General features: G+C 30.9%; 3 protein-coding genes across 4 annotated transcripts in view; all 3 read right to left on the reverse strand.

Annotated features, from left to right (window-relative positions):
- Positions 1-776: 776 nt before the first annotated feature.
- On the reverse strand, positions 777-10,873 carry LOC117692059 (cell death abnormality protein 1-like). The gene is made up of 7 exons (XM_066070876.1): positions 10,666-10,873; positions 10,454-10,500; positions 9,432-9,566; positions 8,904-9,047; positions 8,453-8,593; positions 2,485-2,622; positions 777-2,303 (listed from the first exon to the last, which is right to left on the reverse strand). Exons 1-7 carry the CDS (start codon positions 10,722-10,724, stop codon positions 1,984-1,986), a joined length of 984 nt encoding a protein of 327 aa, XP_065926948.1. The 5' UTR covers positions 10,725-10,873; the 3' UTR covers positions 777-1,983.
- Positions 10,874-12,388: 1,515 nt separating this feature from the next.
- On the reverse strand, positions 12,389-16,973 carry LOC105329729 (uncharacterized). 2 transcript variants are annotated; one of them, XM_066072248.1, is made up of 8 exons: positions 16,905-16,959; positions 16,521-16,586; positions 16,274-16,353; positions 15,966-16,194; positions 15,028-15,144; positions 14,824-14,887; positions 14,547-14,692; positions 12,389-13,199 (listed from the first exon to the last, which is right to left on the reverse strand). In XM_066072248.1, exons 3-8 carry the CDS (start codon positions 16,316-16,318, stop codon positions 13,102-13,104), a joined length of 699 nt encoding a protein of 232 aa, XP_065928320.1. In that variant the 5' UTR covers positions 16,319-16,353; positions 16,521-16,586; positions 16,905-16,959; the 3' UTR covers positions 12,389-13,101. The 2 variants fall into 2 exon arrangements, with proteins under 2 accessions (XP_065928320.1, XP_065928321.1); XM_066072249.1 differs by lacking the exon at positions 16,521-16,586 and having other exon boundaries at positions 16,905-16,973.
- A 1,061-nt stretch (positions 16,974-18,034) lies between these two features.
- Positions 18,035-22,368, reverse strand: part of LOC136271863 (uncharacterized protein F44E2.8-like) — a 51,203-nt gene continuing 46,869 nt past the window's right edge. The window contains exons 6-9 of the mRNA XM_066072426.1: positions 21,070-21,119; positions 20,819-20,986; positions 19,515-19,666; positions 18,035-19,035 (exon numbers count right to left, since the gene is read on the reverse strand). Coding sequence (XP_065928498.1) covers positions 18,790-19,035; positions 19,515-19,666; positions 20,819-20,986; positions 21,070-21,119 — 616 coding nt within the window. The 3' untranslated portion in view covers positions 18,035-18,789. The remainder of the gene's footprint in view (positions 19,036-19,514; positions 19,667-20,818; positions 20,987-21,069; positions 21,120-22,368) is intronic.

A 22,368-nucleotide genomic window follows, 5' to 3' on the forward strand; every position in this document is an offset into this window, starting at 1 on the left:
TAACCAAGTGTCTAATATCATTATAATAAAGGTCTTGAGGACAAGTATAGAGCTTGAGGTACAGGTTTGTAAATCCAAAAAGGACTTTGTTAGCTAATAGATCGACATAACATACAGAAATCTTTTTAATTTTTTTAATTACAAAGTTAATAGAGTAAAGGTATTGGATAACAAAAAATATCTAACACTTTAACAGAGTAAAACTTTTATTACATTAGTAAACTTTGATCTCGAAACATACTCTTTGTTTTTTTATTAGCTAAATCAAAATACGTAAACCACATATGGCATTCATTTTTACAATAGACTAGCTACAAACAGGCTACAAACAGGCTTCAGTCGACGAAGCAGTTTCCGTTTGTACATGTATGAATGCATTTCAATATGCTGCACAAGCAGGAAGATTGTGCATTTGAGAATTAAATGACATTTCCTTTTCAGAGTACCTACTTCTTCTATAAAACTGGAAAATGAATAAATGAATTTGTAAAATACAATTATTAAAACATTAAAATTATGGAAGTATTTATAGATTTGTACATATTTACAGTAGTTTTAAAATACCTCACACATGTAGAACATCTAAGTAATCGTAGAGATTCCGAAGAGAACATTGGCTTTAAAAGTTTAAAAGTAAAAAATAGTTTATATATATATATATATATATATATATATATATATATATATATATATATATATATATATATATATATATATATATATATATATATATATTTATGGTAATTAAAAGATACTTTGTTTTGTATATTAGCTATAAATGTCTCCGTCAACTATCTTGGTTTGACTATAAGAATTTAATAGCAACACTTTAGATGCGTATCTATATTGTGATTTATGTAATTAAAACATTCTTTTTCTTTGGGGCAAAATCATCCGTAAAATTTCAAATACACAAACTTAATTATGACCTTTATCAGCCTATATACAAATAATTGGAACGTGGTATATTAAATACAAGCAGTGTCTGAATAAATTGCAGTAGGCAACATAGACATTAAGGTGAAGTTATTTCAATAAAAATGTATTTTGATGTACATTTTAAAGAACATGTATATACAACCCGAATGCACAAATTATCTGAGCAACATTAAAAAGATTATGAATCTATTAATCCTAGAAAACTACATCTGCATCAGAACAAGCGGCTGATACTTTGATTCCGTTCAAAATAACAATATGGTATTGTATAAATATTAAATCATGGAAATATATGGAGGAACTTTGTGCGACTTTATTTAAATATAATATATAGTTACCATATTTAAGACTGTATCGAATGTTTGTGCAAGAGCATGTGTTTACCTGCGTAAATACACAATATGTACCTATTTATAATTTATTATATAAAATAGGTATGGATAACTGGATCAAAAAAAGCAGTTGCAAGTGATGAAGGGTATGTGGGAGGTAAATTTTATTGTTCGATTCAGGAAACAGGTGAAACCGAAGATTAGAGACTCTCGCGTATGCTACGATTGAAGATGTGAAAAATATAGTTCTTGATTTAACTATGTGAGAGTTATCGTTCTTCTCCATGATTATTTGCGTGAAATAACAGGGTTTAGCCATTCTCAATAAAAACTTCTTATTGATTGTTTGACATTTTTTTTAAATGTTAATAATGTCACAATGCATAATTTCCAATCTATGAAACTTGGAGGGAAATGTCAAGAAATTTAAATGCACTGCTTTGTTCACAAACTTACTTCTCAAATCAGAATATTAAGTGTTGCATATTTTGAACTGGTAAAGCGTATAAAATATACTGATCCAAAATAACAGGGTTTTTTTCTTTCTTGAAAAAACAAATGAGACATTCAAAGATTGATACTCATAAAAATTTAAAGTAAAAAATGTTATTTCTTTTACCCTCCCTACTGTATATACAATTACTGCCTATTCAAATACATTGGCATCAGATTTTTTACAAGGGGCACATTGCCGTTGAAACAATCTGAAATGTCATTCTGGGTTATTTAGGCTGGTGGAGAGCTCTATCGGCGAACTATAGAAATGACTGAGTCTAGCATCGTCATTGAAGCAGTAAGTGTTTGCTGCCCCCAGCGTCGTTGCTTTGTTCGATGTCTGTTGTTCTTGTACTGGAGAAGACGCTCTCATGATTGTTCTATTTGGTCTTTTTAGTCGCCAGATGACAAGTGAGATGATAGCTGACATCAAGACAGAGGACAGGACAGATACTGAAACAATGACCGCCAATAATGTATGTCCTGTTATCTGTTTCACCATTGATTCATGGGATTCCTCCGACTTCAAGTCATTATCTAAACAAACGACAATTGTAACTTTAAAATTACATTCACGGTGTACTTTCTTTGCTTTCTATATATTTAAAATCATAGACAATTGGAAAAAAATTTTAATAAATAACTCAACAGTTTTTTTTTCTTATTATGTTTCGGTTAAACTTTAAAAATGTTGATAAATGTATTGCTAGTAGCATACGACTGAGAGTGTCACATCCGGTGGTGAAATTGCAAGCAGATTCGACACATTCACATAATTGTTGACAATCTTTTCCATATGATGGATATTGGCAGCTTTTTTTGCATCCTTCGCCAAAGTATCCATCAATACATCCTTCTGGAAAAAAAATCAATATAAAAATTAAACAACCCTTACCAAAATGAATTGTTTGCGGCAAATTTGCAGCAAACTTGCCGCAAATTTTCGGCAAACTGATTAGTTTACCAGAAAACTTAAGAACTTGTTTGCCGATCTTTGCCAGTAGTAGCGAACTTCTGGTAAACCTCCTTTATTTTGCCAGAAGTTTACCAAACACCCAATTATGTTTGCAGCTTCTTCACCAGAAGTGGCAAACTTTTGGCAAACTCCTAAAAATTTGCCAGAAGTTTACCACAAACATTTCTTCTTTTTTCTCAGCTTTTTTTCTTCCGGAGCTTGCCAAAGCTTTACCAGAAATAAGACTTATACAATTTCATACACATTCAGCACAACTTTAAGACTGAATGAATTGCTTTTATAATTTTGTATATTTGTATAGAGAAAAAATAAATCTAATTAATATTTTCCGATTTAAGTTTTATTCTAAGATAGTCTCGATAAAAATGTTTATTATTACAAAAATAAGGTCAACTTTAATCGCATGATCCTTCATAATGAACACCCCCCCCCCCCCGCCCCGACCCTACGTATTACGTGAACACCAACCTGTCGTTCTTTTGTTATGCTATATTCTTTTTTCCTACGTTCAAATATCAGTCAACTTGGATTTGAGTATCTAAACCGCTTGATGTTGAATCATGTAGATTAAAGAATTTTCCGTAACGTTATGCTGTTCAGTGTTTGTTTCTACTTTTACTTTTGTTTCAATGTTGAGCTACTACGCGCGCGCTGATTGGTCGATCAATAGCTAGCCGCCAATTTTCACATTCGATGCTGCCATGTTGTCTGCCATCACCGAGATGGTAAAATGAATGTAAAATAAGGGTATAAAGGCTGTGCACAAGGTAAAAGAAACATTGTCAATGGAGTGTTTACTTTTGGAAAATCCACGGCTAAACAGAGGACGAATATAAGTGAATGAATCGAGTCTCAACACCCAAGGCCACTGCATGCACCATCTGTATGCTCATGAGCACGTTTTTGAAAAAAGTAAGTGAAGTAATAAAGACATATTTGTTGAATGGCAGTTTAAACAGTTATTGGAATATAAAACGAAAGACTGTGATCTTTTATAATGAGTTTAACAGTATAAGGCCGTCCCTATGACAATGCGGGGTGGGCAGGGGTGTTAAGGAAGCATATGGCCAATTTAGCGTCTTATTCAAAATCGTGAAATTAAATAATTATTTTGAATAAGATCAAAAACTTAGTATTATCCTTTAAAATAGATGTCAGTGCAATAAAATCGGGTAGTACATAACTGCCACATTGGTGCATTATCACGTGACAACTATGAATAGCTTGCGTATATTCCTTAACATAAAATAAGGTAGAACAACACTACCCCGCGGTTTCAAAAATAAAATAAACATACCAAGTGAAAGCAAAACATCTCAGTTTAATAAAAACCGCTGCTAGAATCCTATGTTTTTCCTTATTAAAAAGTTATTTATCCGGTTCTCGTAAAACCTTCCCAACTTTTATATAGTTTGCACGGAAAACGGCAAATTGCATCAAAACAACACACAACATGGGATTCTAGCAGCACTTTTCAATTTAAGCATTGATCAAACTAACGATACGTATAAAATTTCAAGTTCAATATATACGGGGTAGTGTTGTTCTAGTCGGATTTTTATATCGAAAACAACGACAGAGGAAAGCCTGGCAGAGAAATAAAAGCAAATATCCATACCTTTTAGCGAATGATTGACAAAACTAACATCTCCCCCAGTAATCTTATGTTCAATTCTCAATAAATCACACCACAATACTTTATGAGAGTTCTTAGATTAGTTATATGTTGAATATGTTTACAATGCTTTCCGATCAAATTCACACGACATTCAACTTTTAGTCATGACGTCATCAATGTGTAAACCTACGTAATACAAACTAATTTCTGGAAAAAAATTGTCTTCAGTATTTTTCATTTGTTTTTTATCTACGTTTCGTTGCTTAGATATTTGAATATGTTCATGATAACTAAGATTTGTGATTTCACGGAATTACATGTAACCCATATGCTTCCTTAACACCCCCGCGTGTCGAATCAAGCAAAACGCTCGTTATTGACATCGTTGTGGTGCATGAACAAGTAAGTGAAGTAATGAAAACATGTTTGTTGAATGGCAGTTTAAACAGTTATTGGAATATAAAACGAAAGACTGTGATCTTTTATAATGAGTTTAACAGTATAAGGCCGTCCCTATGACAATGCGGGGTGTCGAATCAAGCAAAACGCTCGTTATTGACATCGTTGTGATGCATGAACAAATAAATTAAATATGAAATTTATTTAAACAACGCCATATTTAGGAAATTTTCATTACATGTATATAGTGTATAAGTACATTTTATATGATTAACATTTTTATTACCTAAATAAAAGAATTCATGTTCTACTCACATAGTCAGAGTTAGAGTAGGCCTAGTGCAAATTTGTAGCTTTATATAGATTAATAGATTGAGTAAGGATATGATAGGTTAACTTGTTTGTCTTAGAAACTGCTTTAAATTTGAAAACAATTGTGCTTATATGAAATCCATTTATCTTCCCAATAGGTGTCTGCCTTGGTGACTGGGTTACACAGACCTAAAGAAAACCAACTAACTCACTGATTTTATGATCAAATGATGCAACCAAAAAAGAGTGAAGACAGAATTTGTGTAAGACTTACGTAGAAAAGCATATAAACAACAGTGCTGAAGTCTGACCATTCCATTGTGGGCATTATTGTGATATTGGGCTATTTGTGTGATAATGTTTATGTGTGAAATTAAATCGGAGAGCACGTACAGGAGACTGTCATAAAAAAGACATCGAGAATGCCTTAAATAAAGAATCCGTGATTAATTGTAACATGACCAGTGACCGTGCAGGGCTTAATTGTGAACTACATGGTTTGAACTTCGCTCATTGTGAACTTTTGTACAAGTCCATCTGTGCATGCATGTTGTGATCAAACTGCATTCAAGTTTATCGATCTGCAGCAACAAATCATCACCTATCGGTTGAGTACTATTTGTCAAATTTCATTATGGTTTGTTCATCATTTTTTTGTTCATTTTTAAAATTTATAAAATGTGTAAAATTTAAAGTTTATAACTTTTGTCCTTCATCTCTAATTTTGCTGAAACTGTTTAAGACTTTAAGTTAAACATCTTTGTTAATCACCAGTAGAAGTTATTTGTTATTTGATTGAAAAGCATAGTACATGTATTAGTAAGTTATTATTAAATGATTATTAGTGTTTATTAATTGTTTTTCTTATGTTGTAATACCTTAAAGTTGCTATGTTTATCTGTAAGCTTGCGGCAAATTTGCCGCAAACAGTTTCCCAGAAGCTAATTTGCATACGAATTCTGTACTTGCCGCAACTTTGCCGCAAACAGTTTGCCAGAAGATAATTTGCATACGAATTCTGAACTTGCCGCAAATTTGCGGCAACTGTTTGTCGCAAATTTGCAGCAAACTCTCTGCAAATTTGCGGCAACTGTTTGCTTGAGGCCTTATATTTTGGTAAAAGAACAACTGCCGTTGTAGGTAAAATACAAAGATCATTTTTTGTTGTTTGTTTAAAGTGGCATTGTCACGATTTTTGTAAAAAATTATTTTTCAGATTTTGATGTTTACAATGCTTCAGTATAGCATTTCTAATAGGCAACCAATATGCGAGTGTCATTCGTTGAGTTATAAGCGAGTTATATAGCTATAAAATCTTTGCTATGAAAACAGTTTTTGTTTAAAATTTGAATATTGAAGTGAAAATTGCAGTTTGAGACCGAAAAATAATGTGTCAAACGTTAAGAACTGTTTATTCATGCATAAAATGAATAAGAAGATAGACAAATCAGCTTTTAATAAGGTTATTTACTGGTGTTAAGAACCGACGTTAACAGGAACAGGACACACGCTTTATTTACATGACAAAGAAATGTGAGCCCTGTATCTTGCGTGCTACTCTATGACTGACTCTCAAATTTCATTTGATTACTAGAAATGCATTCGTCAACCATTGTAAATAATAAAAACAGAAAAATAAAATTTGATCAAAATCGTGCCCTTTAAATTAAATAACTAAAATGAATGAAAAATGAAGATCAGTAGCATATCGTTACCCGATAAAGTACAAGAGAATGTGGTAAAATCGTAAATATTATTTCTCCATACAAAACTTCGTAATTTTGGAAAATACAGGTCAAAATATCACATTCAAGTCATTGCTAAAAATTTACACGCGATACATTTAAAAATATTGGTATCAAACATGTTCATCTGTTGCTGAGAAACACTACACACGGAGACATTGCTTCTCATTCCCCTCTTTCAAGGCATGAAAGTTATATGAAATATTCACGAAAAAGCTTTACTCCAGATAAAACTTTGAACATGTTTACCAGTGTAGTCAACACACATTCAATGTGTTTTCTTTATACCCACACATTCTCCTGCAGTATAGCTCCAATTCAGATTAATGATCCCAGAGGACATTGATTTTCTTTGTTTACTTAGTATTTCTTGAAGAATATTTAAAATCATTTCTTTTTTTTCATATGCATAGGTTAAAATTATCTTTTTATTTGACTAATAAGCTTAACCAATTTTAAAGAATCATGACATCTTTGTTAGCTGTAGCAAAACAAACCAAACCCGTTATTGTCAAGATCAAGTAAATGATTCCAGAGTGTCTTTTTGGTACTTAAACCATTATTATGACACAATAAATTTTCTAATTATTTTTCCGTACTTTACAGGTATAAAGGACTTATGTAGAAAATGTGACAGTTTTTTGTCATTCTATAATAAACATGAAAAAAGTAATCCCGATAATCGATATTCGGTTTGACATCAATTTAAAGGAGGGGTTAAGATCTTGTTTAATGCTGTTTTTGGAGAGACTGCAGCCATTCTAGATATATCTCATAAGTCAAAAATGGATAAAACTCCGAGATTCGTTACCATTTTCTTCGTAATACATAAAAGTTAACAGTTAAAAACATAAATTGTTCGATGTGTTAACAAAACGGTTAAGCTCAGGTCGACCCAACCAAACAAAGCTGTAACACATTTATAAAGCATCAATGAAAAAAAAACACTGATAACCTGGATTTTATAAACCTGTGGGCATCTTGACCTTAAATGAAAATAATGATATTCAATTCTAAAAACGATAACGTCTATATAGCTTGTAAGTTAGTTGAAGCTTTCGCATGATCGTATGATAGTGTCATTATTTGTTTCCCTTGTTTCAGAACGTAATGTTGTACTGGAAGTTTAAAAATAAACTTTGCTAAATTTGGCTACTTTTTATTAAATATTTGGGCGACTTAGATCCCAACATCAAATTTATAATTATATGTTCTTGATAGCAAAGACGTTACACACTTAAAGTGGATATTCATAACAAGGTAACTGGAACAAACTAGTATCTAAAAACGAATCATACTATATAGTTAGTGGTTGAAACTAGATAAAATTCCTCTTTCTTTTAACAAGGAAAAAAGCTACATTGAAAAAATTTTTTAGCAAGTTTTACAACTTTAACCTCAAATCATTCTATGACACATGTTACAAAATAATAGTTCACTTAGTTCCTAAAGTAATATATTTTGTATGGCTTTGGTTACACTTTTCATTAAGTAAAATAGGTAACACAAAGTATAATTTCTAGTCAAATGGAGTAAATTACGCTAAAAGTAAAGTCAAACAAATTAAATCATATTTTTGGAGTCTTGTTTTATTTTGATGAAGGATTTAAACTTTAAAAAGAAAGGAAAGTTGTACCGTCTGGTGAAAAACACCCATTGGCGATATCACAAGACTTCTCTTCACACTCGCAGAATCCATGGCAATGTTTTCCGTAATTAGGATAATGACATTGCTTGGAACAGTTATGACCCTGATATCCTGAAGGACAATCTGCCTCTAAAAAGAGGAAACAATTAATATCAATTAATTAACCTCCTTTATAATCCGATAATTAAACACACTTAAAACTAAAAACTGATCTTGTATTGATAGCCAATGCCTTTTTCCCTACTTTTTTATGTATCTTTAGTTTGATTTATTCTGTTTATTCATAAAATACATTATAACTATGTTCATAAAATGTGTTTTATGAACGCTAGTTCGAAAACTTATCCCAAAACTTATAAACATGTATATTTGTTTTACACCAATCGAAAGGAAAACATAAGTTTTGTTGATGGTTTACAGTTAAAAAAACCAAGTGTACCGTCAGCTGGTGAAATGCATCCAGTGGCGACATCACACAGTTTCTCTTCGCACCCACACATGTTTTGGCAATCTATTCCATAGTTAGGATAGGGACATCTCTCTGAGCAGTTTCGACCGAGATATCCTGGAGGACAATTTGTTTCTAAAACGAGGAAAACAATAGCTTGCGTTAAAAAAAAAACCAAAAATTAATTATTATAAAACTTATAGTAATATCATATATGTTTCAAAAATCAATAAAAGTGTTTCGATTTTGTATTGTTTTTATTTTTTGTTTGTTTGGAGGTGTTTTTTTTTCATATTCTTATTTTCTTACAGTTGCATATAGTAATAAGTTAAAAAACATTTACATTTATTATCTTTTTATGATAGTGTTTTTAAACATGGCTAAATAACAAATGTCCCGGAAAAGTATATGAAAGTTTCTTTTGTTTATTGCACCAATTATAAATTAAATCTAAAATTCTTTTTTAAAAAACCACACAAATTGGTGCGTGTCCAAACACAAAAATAAATTAAAGTGTACTGTCTGGTGCTATGCATCCATTGGCGATGTCACAGAGCTTCTCTTCGCACTTGCACAATTCCTGACAATCCCTTCCGTAATTAGGGTAGCGACATTGCTCTGAGCAATTCCAACCCAGATATCCTGGATAGCATTCTGCAGTATGAGGAAAATAACAGCAAAACAATAGATTGCTAGGCAGTCTCTCTCTCTCTCTCATTTTGGGATGGGGGGGTAAAATACCATTATGTCAATTTTCGATATATTACCTTAATATTGAAACAAAGCAAGCTGATTACAATGTTTCTTTTGGCGGGACGGTAAATTGGAAAACAAATATGTGTGCACTAAAAATTTTAAGTTGAAGATTATTTACCTCGTCTCTGTCATTTTTTTTTATCTAAATGAATAACGGCAACAAACATATAACCTTAAAATATGTAATATCCTTGCATTCACAGTATATACATGACTAAGAAACGTTATAAATTACAAATTAAATCAAATCATTTAGCGGAACCTGCACTCATCATATTTTTTTCAGGCATGAATTATTAGCCACTGATGATACTTATTACAATGTCTTAAGACGTAAACTAGTTACGACGTATCGGCTATAACATACTCAACAAATAAAAATAAAAGCACGGGTCAACATTGTGAATATGAAATACAGTTTTCAAAAGCATAATTTTGCTACGGGTCTTCGTTACAAAATTAAGAAAGTCATTTTGATAGTTTATTTTACGTAAACGTGGATTCAATGAAGATGTATTAATACAGATTAAAAAAAATACGAACAACTTATCTGTTGAAAAAATGTTGAATTTGACTGTAAATTATCTTTTAAAATAATCTTTTTAAACGATATTCCAATTTAAGACTCTTTTTCGAAAAAGAGTTTGATTGATATGGTAATATCCAACTTCATAATAGACATTAGCAAATGACACAGAATTTTCAGACCAAAGGTATAAACACAATTTAATAAAAGAAAAAAAAAAAAAAACAAAGATGCACTTTTCTTTAAAACCATCCTTTACCTTTGCATTGCAGGTGTTTTTCGTCCCAAGTTCTGCAACATTCAGTCCTGTATTTATATATAATGTTCTGTACATATGCTAAGAAATTAACATGTCTTTCATAATCTAAACTGTCATAAACACATTAACATTTTACTAGAAGAAAACTATTATTTAAATTTGTGTGATTTTATAATCTTAAAAAATAACTGGTGTTACATGCACAATCTTACCTCTGACGGCAAATATAAATGAAAAGAAAACAGAAGAATACAATATGACCACCATCCATGTTAATTTTCGGTTCGATATCATACAAGGTTTAAGGCACCTTCGTATTTTATTTTTGTAAGGGTAAGGAGCATCAGAAATATTGATCGTATAATAATTTCCGCAAATATATACAAAATACAATCTGAACAGTGACCTCTTCGATGACGTTTGAATCGATAGAAAAACATTCACTTGTATATCTGATGTTTAATTATTTTATTTTTTCCTGGTCCGCCTGTTGAACCTTTTCCTGCTGTTTAAACGTACTTGAGTAACAAGTTGGGTTGGTGTCAATGTCTAATTAAAATACGTTTCTATACGGTTTTAAATATATTTTAAATTAAATTATAGTTTTACAGTTTAAGTATATGATATTATATTTACTTATAGGTATTTCATAGCTCTATAGAAACAGCCAGACTGAAATCTACACGCCCTATTTATCGATTGGTTGAAATCTACAGCGGCTGAAAGTGACAGGACCGAAATTGACACGCCCTGTTTATCGATTGGTCTGAACCTACAGCGACCTTAGTAAAATCCCGGACTGCACGAAATAATCATGACGATACCAGACTCAAAGTCTCACAGGAGACGATTTGGCTGTTTCTTTTAGCTAACGTACTTTTGTACATTAACAGTAATTTCGTGAATTTTACTAACTTTTCATAATCAGTTAATTAATTAGTTAAAGAAAGATGTTAATAAAAACAATAAAATGCTTTCTTTGATGACTCATGTGGGTTATGAAGGTAGCGATCATTGCAGGAAAATTTTACATAACCCGCTAACGCGGGTTATGTATTTTTCCTGCAGTGTCGCTACCATCATAACCCGCATGAATCATAAAAGAAAGCATTTTATTGTTTAAAGGTAGAAACTGTCCATTCCGGGAAAAAAGAATTGATCATTGTTCAGAATGAACAATTTTGTGCATATATGTGACCTACAACATTCACTTCTGTTATAAGAGTGGAGAGTATAAATTAAATCATCTTTAGACAATGCTGAAAATTCTAATAAAACCAAATGTTGCAAAGCATTGCATTCATGCTGTGAGGATGATGTTTACTCAGAATATAAAAAAAACGTATTGATGATAACGGAAAACCATTTAGTACATGTATATTTTTCAGAACTTTAACCATGGTGATATATTTTACTTTCAAAAAACTAAGTCAATAACCGGTATTTTTAGTATTAAGATATATATTTGTAGATTTTTTTAAATGAAATTGTTTAACTCTATTTATTCACTTTTTTCTTTCAAGATTTAAAGGATAGTGTTGCTTAATAGAGAGAAAATTATAGTTCCGGTGGAAAATATTTCAGTTTAAATACCTCTAAAGAAGTTCTACTCAGCCAGTTTTTACTCAATTTTACAGCAATACGAAAATTGATATAACTAAAACATTTAAAGTAAAACAAAAACAACTTATATTGTCTTTTTCTACTGCCATTTACATGTTTATAAGATCAATGATTTATATTTTGAAATACACTTATGATGACTAATAGATAAAAAAAAATTTTAAGCTTTGTTATTAAATTTCTGATGATTCTCTTATTTTGGAGGGGGGGGGGGGGCAGAGTAAGGAAAATAATGTCAAATTTTCCTTTGTTCTGCCTAATGACTTTTTATTTTATAAACAGTGTGTTTAAAACTAAAAAATTAACATTAAAAAATATACTGATATTTTAATCAAAACATTAATGTTGCAATAAAACAGTATTATAATAAATTATTTGCTAAAATAAAATGAAAATACATTTATTATGGAATGATACAACCTTCATATTAAAATATAGAAATTAATATAAGACATCTTTAATAAACAAAACTCAATCTATTCAAATAATATTTTAAAGATACAGACATTAACATGCATGCTTTGAACAAATTCTTCGATAGACAGGGATCTTTAAAAAATTCTTATCAAAGCCCATTTTCATTATTGACATTTTGTATTTAGCACGACTGTATTGAACTTGGTACATATAAATATTAAAATAAAAAAGAATATAATATCTCAAATTCTTTGTAGTACATATGATCATTTTTGTTATAAATTCTTATTTTCAGATAGAAATAACCACATATAAACTGCCTTAATAATAATATTACAACCTGTTTTAACAATTGTTTTCATTGATACACTTTCATGGGTGGAAAATTTACATTATAACAGTTATATTATCTACTTTGATGCAAATAATTCATTCCAAAAGTTGCTTTAACAATTCAGCAGCCTTTCGATTTGAGCATATGTTTGCTACAATGCATATACTGAATAGATAATTATGCAATTTCACTCCCCATTTCACTCAATCTAATTAAAATTAGACGTTCTTAATCCGCTACCGCTTAAGCGGCCTAATTTTAATTAGATTGCATTTCACTCTCCATCGCCTTTTGTAGACTCAACAGACTTAATCAGTTCAACAGATGATATATTTGCTTCTTCTTCCTCGTCGTTGGTTTCATTCTTTTGTGCTGTAAAATAGATCAATTTATCTTATGTCTTTGAAAACTAGATTTGTTTATGCATGCACTGCTACAAATTAAATAGGGACTTTGTTTTTTGTACTTCTGAACACAAACTCTATTTTTGATATTTCATTCTTTGGTCGATTGATTATCTTTTTTCGGAACGCTGTCAAACGATAATTCATGTTTTATATAAATTATGTACAAAGGCTGTTAAACGGCATCATTCTCCGAAGAAAAGGTAAGGTAAAAGTCAAACCACAAAAATTGCAGGCTAATAATATCACAATTCTGTAAAATAACATAACGTTCTATACTGCATTGCTAAAATATAAGCATTCACTATCCTTAATTTGAGAGGCAGGGGCGTCAGAAACTGAAATTAAAATTATTAAAAAAGAAATAGCTATTGCTATAAAAAGTAAGACAAATTTAAGTTTTATTACGGTAAGATAAAGTTTCAATTTAATTCTTTGTTTAATCAGGATTTTGAAGAAAAATATATTGTTAAGTATATCCCTTTATAAGCTAAGACGGGCTGAAGATTGACTTTATTGTATTATATTGCGACGTTCGATTGAATGTGTGGTGTTAGTGCGATATCGATGCAAACATTTAATAAGTTTTGAAAAGACTTTTAAATCCTGTAGTTTTCCCAAAGCAAATAAAACAAAATCGTCATAAGATGTGTTTGTGCTTTGGATTTCAAACTACATATATGATCACAAGGAACGTATATATGACTCCTAAAATAAGAGATAAGAACTGCTGCCAGTGGACGGGGATATGACTAATACTGAAAGAAGATTTTGGAAAAATTAAAGTACGCGGACAATAGGTTATATAGGACATGCTAGGAATAATCTTCAAATAATCTTCAAATATGTGTAATAGCATGTGAACGTACAACGTAAGGGCTTTTTGAAATTTACGTTTAAGCATAACAATAACACACTATTTGCAAAATAAAAACATAATCATAATCCCATTACAATGTAATAATCAAATTCTATTATTGAACCCTATCGCTCTGATAACATTGTTCGCTATAGCATCATCAATTACGATTTTTTAACAGTAACAATGGCCACTTTTTTCTGTTAGTCTTTTTGTTCTTCAATGGTTTTCTTGTGCCAAGTGCTTAAAACTTCATTAGACCTATTTCTCATTTGTTATTTATCTCCCAATCAAATAATACTATATTTAACTACCAAAGTCGATCTTTCAACAATAATTTTAAACATGACTTGATTCAATATTAAAAATCTTTTATAAAATATAACAATTTAATAATTAAACTACTGAGTATGAAATCGCGGTTCAAGATAGATTTCAATGAATTGATTATGTTACCTCTTGAGTCTTTCTCGTTTCTTTGTGGACAGTTAAAATGTATCCAACCAATCTTGTATCCCAGAAGAACTATTATCACCAAAATCATCGATATGCACGCAAAAATTGCCAATAAAACAATTGAAATAATTGGAGTGGATTCATTTCTATAAAAATGAAAAGAAAATGATTTGGCTTTTAAAGAACATGCATAGAGTTCCTCGTCATGAATCGAACAAATGTAATTATATACTGAAAATATATTTTTAATAAAATTGGGTTTGCTAAAAAATCTTACTTTTGTAGATCAAATCTTGAATGAGCTTCAACATTTTCACCCGCAGTCTTGTAGCACATTTGGTCTAAAAGAAAACATGTCATTTATTCTTTTTTTCTATTTTATGTGGGCAAGCAAAGCACAATCTTCCTTCCACACAAATGATAGACATAATGAACAAACAACAGTAATGTCAGAACTTTTAAGCAAAACGTCACTACGTACACTTGAAAGATTCATTGGATGGAAACCTTGAAGGACAGGGAGGGTCGAACTTTGTACAGTCCAAGCGCGGATCGTTAATGATTCGTTTGTCCACCTCACTGAAACGGGCGCAGTACCCTAAATGTAAAACGTAGAAGAAGTAGAATGAAATGATGCATGTAAATGCCAAATAAAAAATAGATCGGTCAACTTACTGTACTTACTGTAGGTTTGTTATTAAACAGGACATGTATTTTGTGTAAACTATTTCTACATCAGTAAACATGATTACATGTACCAGTAATTTGCACGGAAAATCTTTCTCATAAATCTCTTTTAGTTTCGAATCGCTTATTGAACCATTCAAAACTTAAAACAGATATGGATGAATTAAAAAAGCACAGGAATCCAATTCAACAATATTTATTCATTTTGCTCTGAACAATTCACAAATATATTCATTTGGTATTATGTACGAGAAACAGCTTAATATCTGCACATCTGTAAACCATTCTCTACTCTGCTCAAACTAGGTCAAAACTGCCATATTCATTGACAATTATCCAAATAAAGTAGAAAAAGATAATTTTAGGGCTTTTTTTTATTTTACTTGAACTATATTGAATTATGCTTTATTCACAGCAAAAAGTAAAAACTTTATAACATGTAGCTTTTTTTGTATATGAGTATGTTCTGAAAGAATGTATATCAAGATATATATTAACAGAAAATCTTTATAGCAATTGAACTTTGAATATATTCAGTTTAAATTTTGTTTGCTTTAAACAAAAAACATCAATTTCGGTGTTTTTACATTAAAGAATGATCTTGCTAAGTTTGATATAAAACCTACCAATATATAGGGCTGGTATTTCCAGGAAAATACATTATAATCTCTTTGAGTGAGAAATCAAATTCATCCAAACACAAAAGGTCTACTAAAAATTCGATATACTCACCGTTCATAAAAAGCACTGGTGCACACAATTCTAATAGCATTGTTGCTTCTTTGTTGAGGACACAATGATATGCAAAGGTATCAGACTTTGTAGTACACGTTTGGACCTTTCCTATATCATTGCAACTTTTTCTTCTTGCTGCCGATGACCATTCCATGGCATTGGAAGGACAGCGGGACACAATGGAAACTGTTGATATGGACTCGGGACATATATTCAATTCCAGTGACTACAATTGCAAGTTAAATGTTGCATTTGTGGTTTTTAAACTCAAAACACTCAAAACTGTTTAATTGATTAAAACTTACAACAAGAATAACACTGGCAAAAACTGTAATCTGTAGTGCAGACATTTCTATTAAATGCTAATCATCCTGCTTAATGTGTGCTAAAATTAAAAAAAATTAAAAATAAAAACATGTTTTGAATTTATTTCAAAAATGATTTGATTGTGAAAATTAATGAAGAGTAATAATTAATTATTGTTACTAGTATTCACCACATGCAAGACGTAAGTGAGGAATTAAGCTCTATAATAATAACAAAACCATGTACCTGTATGGTTTGATTCTGGAATCATTCATTTGCTTACGTGCACTTGAATTGGTTTGCACTTCAGAACTTTAAATGTGTCCGAAGATAACAAGTAAAGATATTATGTATAACAATTTTTACTAAACGGAAACACTCTTTTTGTACCTTATCCCTCTATGCTGATAGAATAGAACATAAGTTGAATTAAAACAGTTTCAATACCGAAGAAAATCAAATTGGCATATCACATAAAATTAAACGTTTACTTCAACCTCTTGCTTTGCCAAATTATATATGAATTACATTTGGCATATGAAGTGGACACTTAGGGAATGAACAAATAAAGATTAACGAGCGAGTGTTTTGTTTTTAGTATATTCTACTTGTAATAACGATAATACTTACCCCATTAATAGCAATTGTAAACGTGCTCTGCAAAACCGAAAGTACAAAAATATTGGAAATACCCAGGTACTTTCATTTTCCACGAAATACTGCAATTGAACTAAGATCTCGTTGGTGTTAAGTACAAGTTTTTTTCACATCAATGTTTAAAATATCTTGTGTCTGCATCTCTAAAAAGAGTAATACAATGTACGTATATTTTGGCCAAAATTAGTTTTACCAAATTATACATACATGTATATATTAATATGCTAAGGTTGCTTTTCTAATGGTATGTGTGTAAATGCAGAAAAAACATCTGTCACCTAAATACATGACAATTGCATGTGTTTTTCACATTCATTTTGTTTGAGGCTAAGATTATATACATTAGATAAATTCCCAATCAATTGTTCACTTATGGACAAGGCAAATATCATTAACTAGGCTATCTAGAAATCGAAATATAGAAACTAATCATGAAAATATTGCTGATTCAAATTTTATAGTATTTTATTTCCATCGCGTAAGGTACAATGGCAAAAATGTTCGATAGAATTCTCTATTTTACTGTGCATAGGTATGATAGATACATTATAAGTATTTTCTAAGGAGATTTGATTGTATTCATATTTGTAATGGCAAAACCAAACACTGTTCTAAACTATTGTTTTAAGTACATATTACTATTAATAGGTCCGATTGAATGACTTTTAAACGTATCGTGTAGCACAAAGTAACAAACAATTATTTAAATGTCTATTGTAATTAATGTATGTGTTGCTTACTACATGTATGTCCGTTTTTTGGTGTTTTTTTGAAGCGTTCTATGCGCGAAATATTTGTTGTTAATCAATGGAAACTTTACAAACAAGCAACACGGAATGTCGAGATTTGAATACTCGTAGATAGTAAAAATGTCCATCTAAGAATTGCTTCAAGAGTAACGAACCTATACACCATATGCTATGTTTGTTACCCTCATACCAGCGCAAATTAACAAAAGAGCATTTAATAAATTTCATCGTTAAATTAGTATCTGTTACTGTATAGCTACGTCAAATGATGCATGATTCGACGGAAAGTGTCATGGATACCTAGAGTAATATTAATTTTACATCTATTATGTTACGTAGTGATTGACAAGAACGACAAATTTCATTCTTTTATTCAATATATGTTGATGCTTTAAAAAGACAGAAAGAAGTATATAAGAGTATAAAACTAGTTTTCTTATTCAGTTCTTTGTAGCTCTGAAGGTACATGTAATAAGCGTTACTTAAATACATTTTATTCCTTTGCTTTCTTCAAAACACTATTCATTTGTATATAGTCGTTTCATTGCTTAAATTACACGTAAGGTTACATAGAATAATTATATACAATCATATATATACATTTATCTAATATATACTGGTTTTTGTCACGATTGATAGTGAAGAAAAATGTTCATTACTGAAATTTGAACAGGACGGCGATATCATAATACTATTCTATAATCTAAACGTATACATTCTTTGTGATTTTTACAATCTGTTATTGAAAAATTCAGACATTTTTTTTTCACATAAAGGTTATATACAAAGTAGTTTTGGGAGTTCCTTTTTCGATTACGATGTCATTTCAATACAGATAGTTAAAATTCACCTGAAAACAATAAATTCGGGAGACATTTCCCCACACTTGAGCTAAGATATGCTAACAAACACTTCGTGATCAAACATCTTGGTATCATACCGGTACCATTTTCATGGTCTTTTTTTAACATTTTAGGATATTGTATCTCTATATTGTCGTCATACGTTTTTACGAATACTGCAAACCACATACTTTTAACTAACCAATCAAACTTTTGGAAAAATATTTGCCTACTCTAACAGACATGTACGTTCGAGTCTTAGATGTACTAAAGATCTAAGTCATTTGAGTCTCCATAAGGACCAGCATTTTCAATGTCACGTCTCAATCTCTCTCTCACTGTGGTTAGGATCTCTCCAAGCAGATTTTTTCCCCTCCATGTCAGTTTATTCCAAGCCTTTGGATCGTTTTCGGATAATCCTATCCCCCATATTTGGTCATATGGGCTAGCCTCAACCAGGGTTTTGGGATGTGTCCAAAGCAATTGTTGCTTTAATTCTTCATTTTGTGAAAACTGAAAAAAAGGCAAAGGATTATACATTCCCTGTTTCCTTAAATGTGTTTTCTAGTGATTACTGCAGTTGATGTCATGATAGTATGATTTCATTGTTATGCAATTTAATTCTCATTTTAATAAAAGTAGTGTTTGGGGGATGGGTTTTAAAAATATCTTTGTATCATGAATAAATGATTTTATTTTTAGAAAAATTAATAATAATTGCTTAAAATCTAACAGATAAATTGATTAAATCTTTAAATAACGAATTTCAAAAGCCCTGATATCACCAAAATCGGATTTTAAAGCTTTATCTAATCATTACTGTAAATCCTATCTGAACATATGGCCAAATTGTCCCTTGTTTTGTAAATTTTTACACAATTGGAGTTACGAATAACATCATTTAAGTACGTCAAGAAACAAAATACAATTATTTGTTAGATTATACATATGTATGTGTTAACAATGCAATGTTGTGTATATTTTAACAATACCTTTTCCATGTTTCCTATCTTGACAATTTCTTGACTACAGGCTCCCCATATATCTTGGTCAAAGTTCTTCACACGTCTTCCCCGCTTCTTAATTTCACTGGGGTCATCTAACGTCATGATGGCTTTCGCACTATCTTCGTCACCCATTATCTCTGTTAGTTAGAAAAATATTCATAAAATACTAGTATATGGTTGAGTACTTGTTTCAGAATTTAGAAATAAGTTTTTATGCCTAATCACGGGCAACTTTTAAATTTTCTTTTGACATCATGAAGTAAACTCAGTGAATTCTCTTACTTTAAGGTCAGACGACACGTTCCTCGAGAATTTTTTTTGTATCTCCTCGTAGTAAAGAGTTCAAATAAAAAATATTAATTTTTTAATTATCTTAAAAATGATTAAAATTTAATTGAATGTGGTTATGTGTCTAGATGGCCGAGTGGTTAGAACCGTGGCCGCTTACTGCCAGAAGCATATAGGTTCTAGAGGTCGTGAGTTCAAAGCCCCGCCCGGCCGAGATACAGTTCCAATATAGTGAATTTTACTGTGCTGTACATGTATTTATTTTTATATCAGCAATTCAAGTGTACTTTCAAGAAGATTATATAGGAAATTGCATACTCTAGTATTTTGTAGAAATGCCTGGTAAGGTACCTTAATTTTTTGCAAGAAAGCTTGTCAAAATAGTAGTAAACCATCAACAAATTCCTGGTAAAAATTGCGGAACGTGTCGTCTGACCTTAATTTGATATGTGGTGAAAATCTAAACCATTAGAAATTAGGATAAATTATTCAACCCTACAGCTTACAAACATAATACCAAATATCTAAATTTTAGAAATTGAATATTTTTCCAATGTTTCCTTTCATATCGTTTTCACTTTGAGTGGAAACAGTCCATGAGTGCGCATGACTATCAAAGTAAAAAAAACAAATTGCGGGGACTTTGTATGAACTTCTTGTGAATGTTTTGAGATAGACCTACTGTTTTACTCGGCTACGTTTTACACACCATACAAACCTTTGTATTTAGACTGTTAAGATTAGTTCTTTTTAATGTTCAATGCATTTCTATGAAAAATTGTATGGTTACAAAAGTTTTATTTCAAAACATTTAGCCAAAAGACATTACTATTTTGTAATTGACTTATTTGATAGATAATTAAGTTTGGCATTTAGATGATCTGACAAAATAAAGATGAAATATTTAAATACATATCTACATCCTTTATTATTCGAAAGGTCCCAAAGCATGCATTACTACTACATGTAAGTGGTTTTATGTCTCTACATAAATAACAAACCTGCTTTTTGATGCATTATGTACTGCTCAACACAGTTATATTTGATTCCGTCAATCACGAATGTGCATGGATACCACTGACTAAACACTGAATGTTTCTGCCAAAAGTATTCGTATTTCTCTTTCTCGTCTTCCAACCTATATCTGTCTCTTTCTCTGTCAACTGAAACTATAATGATTATTCATTTACCTTCACAATGAATGTTACCATTTTTTAAAAAAAATTACACTAACTGTTTTGTTCTTACTTACTAGGTTTACTTTCCTTGCTTTTGTTTGCATCGGTTTGGCCACTTTCAACGCTGTAAATAAGTATATATGAATAACAAAAAGGCCAAGGCTGTTTTTTTATTAATTGTATCCTACTTTTTTACGGAGAAATCAACAAGATTACGACTTTCTTCTTAAGGGAAATTCGACATGATCTTGCATTTCTTAGAACACTTGACTTAATAAGTCGGGTAGAACAATGTCGTGGACGTTTCGTTTTTGCCATCCTCATCTACTTAACACGATAAATGGGAAGTTTTACAACAGGATTCTTGAACACAAAGATATCCATTACTATCGAAATTTTTAGTAAAAAACGGCAAAAATTGGAACCTGTGAGATAGTTTTAAAGACAAAACTCCGAAATGATGACTGCACTTGACCCCCTATTTTTGGTCCTTTTTCGGTCACCATTGTTACATTTATTACTCGCTCAATTCTAACTCGCTTTTTTTTATAGAGTTTGGTCAATTTTCAATGGAAAGTTAATGTCTTTAGGGGTTTAAACTGCGTTGCAATAAAATAACTCGTTGATTTGTTACCCATACTGCTCTGCAAATATCTGGAATTTAGACTTGTCTGCCATTGATTGAAAATAAGATTTATAAATTTGCATAGAGGGTGGAACTTATATTGCAATAAGTGGTCTAAAATTAGAAAAGCGATACAGTTACTATAATTGAACTCTCTCTCTCTTTTTTCTCTCTCTCTCTTTTCTCTCTCTCTCTCTCTCTCTCTCTCTCTCTCTCTCTCTAAAAATTCCCCCTATATTAATGTTTATGACACTTTCCCAAATTGCAGTAAATTTCCGTCAACTTCCTATGAAGCAACATTGACAAATATTTTCAATGTTTGGAATATTTTACCCCCTTGAAAGTCTGCGAAGTGGGGAGTGGTTTGGTTGTTGTAGATAATACAATCATGACTCATTTCCTGCTAATTCAAATAATGAACATTACTATTACCTTCATCACTATTACCTAAAACACTAAGGGTATCACCTACATAATACTACCTGATCCTAACCCCACAAATACACTCGATATTAGTATACATTTATAAAGAAAATAAGACGCTTTTGAGATAAATATTATATGTGTATATTTCTGCCATTGGACAAATAATATCATCTACATTTAGCAAAATGTGTGCTACCTTACACGCCACTTGACCGAAATCTAGTAAGTTAAATCTAAAGTTAACTGGGTTAAAAAATGACGTGGTGAATTATGATATTTAACAGGTCAAATATACTTTTTGCAACAAAGAACGCAAACACAA

This window comes from Magallana gigas, chromosome 9 (assembly GCF_963853765.1).
Source record: "Magallana gigas chromosome 9, xbMagGiga1.1, whole genome shotgun sequence".
Lineage (NCBI taxonomy): Eukaryota > Metazoa > Mollusca > Bivalvia > Ostreida > Ostreidae > Magallana > Magallana gigas.